Source organism: Rana temporaria, chromosome 3 (assembly GCF_905171775.1).
Source record: "Rana temporaria chromosome 3, aRanTem1.1, whole genome shotgun sequence".
In the NCBI taxonomy this organism is placed as follows: Eukaryota; Metazoa; Chordata; class Amphibia; order Anura; family Ranidae; genus Rana; species Rana temporaria.
This window is the reverse complement of record NC_053491.1, coordinates 472,365,098-472,370,344: the sequence shown is the minus strand read 5'-3', so window position 1 is coordinate 472,370,344 and position 5,247 is coordinate 472,365,098. Positions and strand designations below refer to the sequence as shown.

The 5,247-nt window shown below is 39.6% G+C and overlaps 1 protein-coding gene across 1 annotated transcript; it reads right to left on the bottom strand.

Moving 5' to 3' along the window:
• Positions 1-1,844: 1,844 nt before the first annotated feature.
• On the bottom strand, positions 1,845-4,728 carry LOC120930661 (toll-like receptor 13). Its single transcript, XM_040341838.1, has one exon. It carries the CDS (start codon positions 4,726-4,728, stop codon positions 1,912-1,914), a length of 2,817 nt encoding a protein of 938 aa, XP_040197772.1. The 3' UTR covers positions 1,845-1,911.
• Positions 4,729-5,247: the final 519 nt, after the last annotated feature.

Below are 5,247 nucleotides of genomic sequence, written 5' to 3'. Positions count from 1 at the left end.
AATCACTGTGCTGTGATTCGTTACAGCACAAGCTGATTTTTGGAAAGGGAGGGTGTCCCTGAATGGTAGTTTAATAATGTGGTCACCCTACTGCAGACTTCAATTGCACTTTGCAAAGTGTACAGTCCATTTGCCTTTAGTAAATCAACCCTATTGCATGTCACTTTCAAATGGAAGGCCAACAGATTATATGGCATGATAATACTCTAATGCATTCAGTCCATGTGCCACAGATGGCCTCATGAAATAAAATATCTATACACTCCCTTTCTCTCTCACCCGCTCTCCCTTCCCATTCCCTCTTAAGCTGCCAAATCTTTCATCCCTCTCTCTCTCCCCCTCTTTCTGTCTCCCCCTCCCTGTCTCTTTTCCTCGTTCACACTCTCCCTCCCTCTTTCCACTCTTTTCTCTCCCCCTCCCTCTCTTTCTTCCCTCCCTCCCTTCCCTTCCCTCCCTCCTCATCCTCCTCTCCTTTATCATCCCTCCCTCTCTCTCTATCAACCCATCCCTTTCGCTCTCTCTTTCCCTCTCCCTTCTTTTTCTCTCCTCATCCTCTCCCTGCTCTTCTTACCTCCTCCCCTTTCTCACTCCCTTTCCTTGCTCTCCCTCTCCCTCACGCTCTCTCCTCCATCTCCCCCTCCTTCCCTCTCTCTTCTCTCTCCTCCTCTTCTTCTTTTTCTCCCCCTCCCCTCTCCAGCTTTCCCTATCTATCTATCTATCTATCTATCTATCTATCTATCTATCTATCTTGCCCCCATTCTCTCTCCCACTCTCCCCCCCCCCCCACTCTCCCCTCCCCCTGTCTTTCCACCTGTTTTAAGCTCAGTTCACACTACTGCGACTTTTCCCTGCGACTTCCTTCCATAGGTGTGCGCAGCCTATTGCATTATGGTGTGCACCCCAAATGTATTAAAACATGGAAGATGTCAGTAGAAAAGTGGACAGGTCAGTGGACTTTTTATTTTTATTATTTTATTTTTTATATTATTAAAATAAAAATAAAAATTAGGAGTCCTGTTGGGGGGCTTTAGTAAAATAACAGGGGGAATCTGCACCACCCAGGGTGATAATGGTGTGCCCAGACACACCCGGCACACCCCCTGCGCACGCCTATGCTTCCTTCCAACTTGATCTGACTTGAATGCGATTTATGACTCCTTTACACTTGCTTCGGCTTCAACAAGGCTTCGGACAGGCTTTGTTAAAGCTCTCTGAAAGCTAGTCAAAGCTCTTGTCACTAAATAAAATGGTTAGCTCACAGTCCTGTTTACACCGTGCTTTTTCTTTGCTTTTCTTCAGCTTCACTTCAAAAATTATACCCCATATAGCTTCAGTGGTGCTTAAAAGCGTCTTCAAAGCCTCAGAAGTCTATGGCAAAGCTATAGCTTGAAGCCCCACTGATATCTCATTGAAGTCCCGCAAAGCCTCACCGAAGCCTCAACAAAGCCTCATCGCAGCCTCATCAAAGCTCCGCCGAAGCCTCATCGAAGCTCCATTAAAGCCCGACTGAAGCCTCATCGAAGCCCCACCGAAGCCTCATCGAAGCACCAAGCAAAAGCAGGTGTAAACAGGACCGTAAGCTAACCATTTTATTTAGTGACAGAATTTGACTGGCATTCAGAGAGCTTTAACAAAGCCTGTCCAAAGCCTTGTTTTGAAGCAAGTGTAAATTAGCCCTCAGGAGCCTGTACAAGGGCTGAAATCATACCCAAGTTGGATAAAAGTAGTGCAGGAACTTTTTCTAAAGTCGCAGCGACTTGTGTAGTATCAGTGAAGACAGCTCTCAAAGGGAAACATTAAATTTGACATGTCATACGACCGGGTGTCTCACAAGTTGGATCCCATGTCGCAGCAGTGTGAACTCAGCCTTAGGGCAATTGACAGTAATTCACAGTTAAAAATTTCCTTTTTTTATTTGAGCTTTCTTCCAGATTTAGCGATCACTTTACGTAATCTTGCCCAAAATAGCTGTTGTCTATTCTCATGGTCTGGCCAGTCCAGATAGGTCTTCTTATTCAAAAGCTTAGTCAGTCTATGGTAATACTGCAGCTCTTCTCTAGAGATCTTATCAAGGAATATCAGAATCAAAGAATCCTTGCTCTCTGTTAGTAGCTTGTACATTGCCATCCTCATTTCCAGGGAACACCAATTACTCTGCAGGTAATTGTGGGTAATAATACAGACCGTCCATCTGCTGTTATAGATACTGTCCATAATATTCTCTATAATGCCTCTGCCGACCTCAAAATCCCGGTTATGGATACACACTTTGAAGATTGGAGGACCATTCTGCTCCAGGTTGGGAAGAAGTTGCTCTGTGACCCATAGCTCATCATTTGTGTTGTAAGACACAAAAACATCATATTCGTACTCGTCTTTGTGCTGGAGCCTGTGGTTCAGCCAGCATTTAACCGTGTAGATTATGTAGAGAATATACCACCGGATACTTTCATGGAAAAGAGATAGGCACATAAACAACAGTGTGCTAAAAAAACTCAGTATGAACATTATAAAATCCAAATCACTCCGACAACTGTTGTTTAGGAAAAATATAAAATTCATGCTGACGTCCTTGGTGAGACATTTTTGATGGTAAAAATTAATGGCAGATACACGTGTGTTAGATTCCAGCCATGAGAGAAATCCATTGAACTTACAACTACAGGGAAAAGTTGTCTGCAAAAAATAAATGTACTTCAAGTTGGGCATTGAATCAAATACGATGGACTCAACCTCTTGCATGTTCTGATTTTCAATGATGAGAAATTCCAGATCCTGCAAATCACTAAAAACATCCTTGGAATCCAAGCGATCTATTCCAGAATTGTTTAAATGTAAAACTTTGAGCTGTGATAGTCTTTGAAAGATTGTATTGATGTTTATCTGATTATATTTAATGATTTTATCAATATCGTGCAAATAAAGGAACTTTAATGATGGTACGTCTTTCAACGAGTTGATAAGAGCACTACTATTAGAAACGTCCTGTGGGTTTCCAGAGTAATACAGTTTTTCAAGTTTTGTAAAGCTGGCAAGTGGGCTCCATTCTGCATCAGTATTTTCAAAGTATATGGTGTTTTTCAAACGTAACTCTTTAGCTTCAGAGAATGGAGCACAACTGAGGACTACGTTGGGTGAATCTATTTGTAAGCTCTCGAGAAAGGGAAATGCATCCAAAACATCCTCTCTCAAGTCAAAAATATTGGTCTTCACTGAGATATTTCTTAACGACCTTCGTATAAATTTCCACCAATAGGAATCGACATTATAATCATAGGTCACCGTTATATCTTCAAGAAAGACATTTCTAAATGCTCCTGAATTAAATGTACTCACCACATTTTCATATAAATTTAGATGTCTTACCAGAAACAAGTTTGAAAATGTGAATTCCCCAATTCTGAATAGGTTGTTGTGTTGAAGATTCAAAAGCTGTAATTGATCCAACCCATCAAAGGCAAAGTCAGCGATGTGATTAATTTTGTTGCTCTCCAGAGATAAGCTCTTAAGTTCTTTTAAGCATGCAAACTGTCCCTTCTGTAGCCTAAGTAAATAGTTAAAAGATGCATTTAGATAAACCAGCTTCAACATTGGCACCGATTCGTTTTTGCAAAATGTTAAACTTTCCAGGTTATTATATGATACATCCAGTTCCAATAAATTCGATAATTTTTGCATTTGTCTTACCCCAATCTTATCTAAGTCATTGCCCGATAAATTTAACTTCTTTAAGTTTTTACAGGAGCCCCCGAAAGTGTTAATTTTATATATCCAGGAAAACATGAGAAGAAGTTCCTCCACTTTAAAATAAGAAGCACTAGCGCAGATTTCAAATATATCAAGTCCAGTGTTTTGTAATGAAATTGTTTTGATTGTCTTGATACCTGATTCATAGAGGTCTTCAATTTTAATAGGAGTGGTGCCGATGGTAAAAATTTCCAGATGTGGAAAGTTGCAGAGAGACTTAGGTTCAGTGATGTCAAATCGATTGTTGCTCAGGTCAAGGTGGCTGATGTTGAAATCTACAAACGCTCCATAACTTGTAGGATTTTGTGACGTAATGCAATCAACTGTTCTAAGTTTATAAATATCATTGCTAATTACAGAGAGTTTTTTTAAGTTTTTGAATGTTCCTAGTAATGCTGTTACATCAGATAGATAACCAATGTTGTTATTTTCCAATATAAGACTGTCCAAAAGATGAAGATGGTTGAATAGTGAAGAGTTGAATGCTGATAAGTGTATATAAGATATTTTCAGTTCTCGCAGTGAATTTAATCCATAAAATGTATCCTTATAGAATGTAATGTTAGTATGTGTAGATTCTGCCTCGATCCAGAGGGTGGTTAGGTGAGGAAGACCACTGAAGGAACCAGGTTGAAGTTCAACATTCCTTGTTACTATATAAAGAGCATTCAGTCTTGTGAATTGAGAGAAGACTCCAGTTTCCATTGTGTCGCCACGATAGTTGGTTAGGCAAAGCCAATCTGTTTCCGGTGGGGCTTCTTTCAGAGTCACGTGAAGATTTTCCACCTGGTCACAATGGACTGCAATGGAAAAATTGAATTTCTCGAATTCCCCACATCTGTCAAACTTCAGATCCATGTACTGTGCATAATATTTCTTTTCCAGAACCTGACAGTTCTGTCTTAGCACAGACTGACAAAAAGAACAAGCAAAAATCAAGCAGAAAAGCCGTGAGAAAACCGAGCTGTAGCTATTCATCATGATGACTTTTTGTGGTCGGTATGTAGAGCCAACTGTGAAAAGGTATTAGCTGACATGGAGACTTGAATCGTGTTCAGAATATTTAATTGACCACACTTCCCCTTCATACCCATACATTAAAACCAATATGAGCGGAACAAAAAAAACACTAAAAGGAAATAGACACAGAAAATGTTTTAAGTAAGTTTCAAGTCTCGTGAATTTAAATGTTTGCAGTAGAATCCGTTCGTTGCAATATGCTGACTGATAAATATAATAAACTAAATAAAAAAAAGGACTTTAAATGAGGCAATTGACTTGTGCAGGTAGAGTGGTTGGTAAACATTATTTATTTGTAACAATAGTATGAAACAAGTAAAAAACTATTTTTATATATATATGTATACACATATGGCATGAACATAATATGACATGTATGTCAGCTTGGTAGCACATGAGAGGTAATAAATATTAGTAAAATATAATACAAGGTATTTCCTATTAGCAGGCATTGGTACACCATGTGCAACAGAGCTGCTA

Bases quoted from the DNA above. Each gene is read 5' to 3' on its own strand.
- LOC120930661 (XM_040341838.1), bottom strand. From the start codon at position 4,728: ATGATGAATAGCTACAGCTCGGTTTTCTCACGGCTTTTCTGCTTGATT.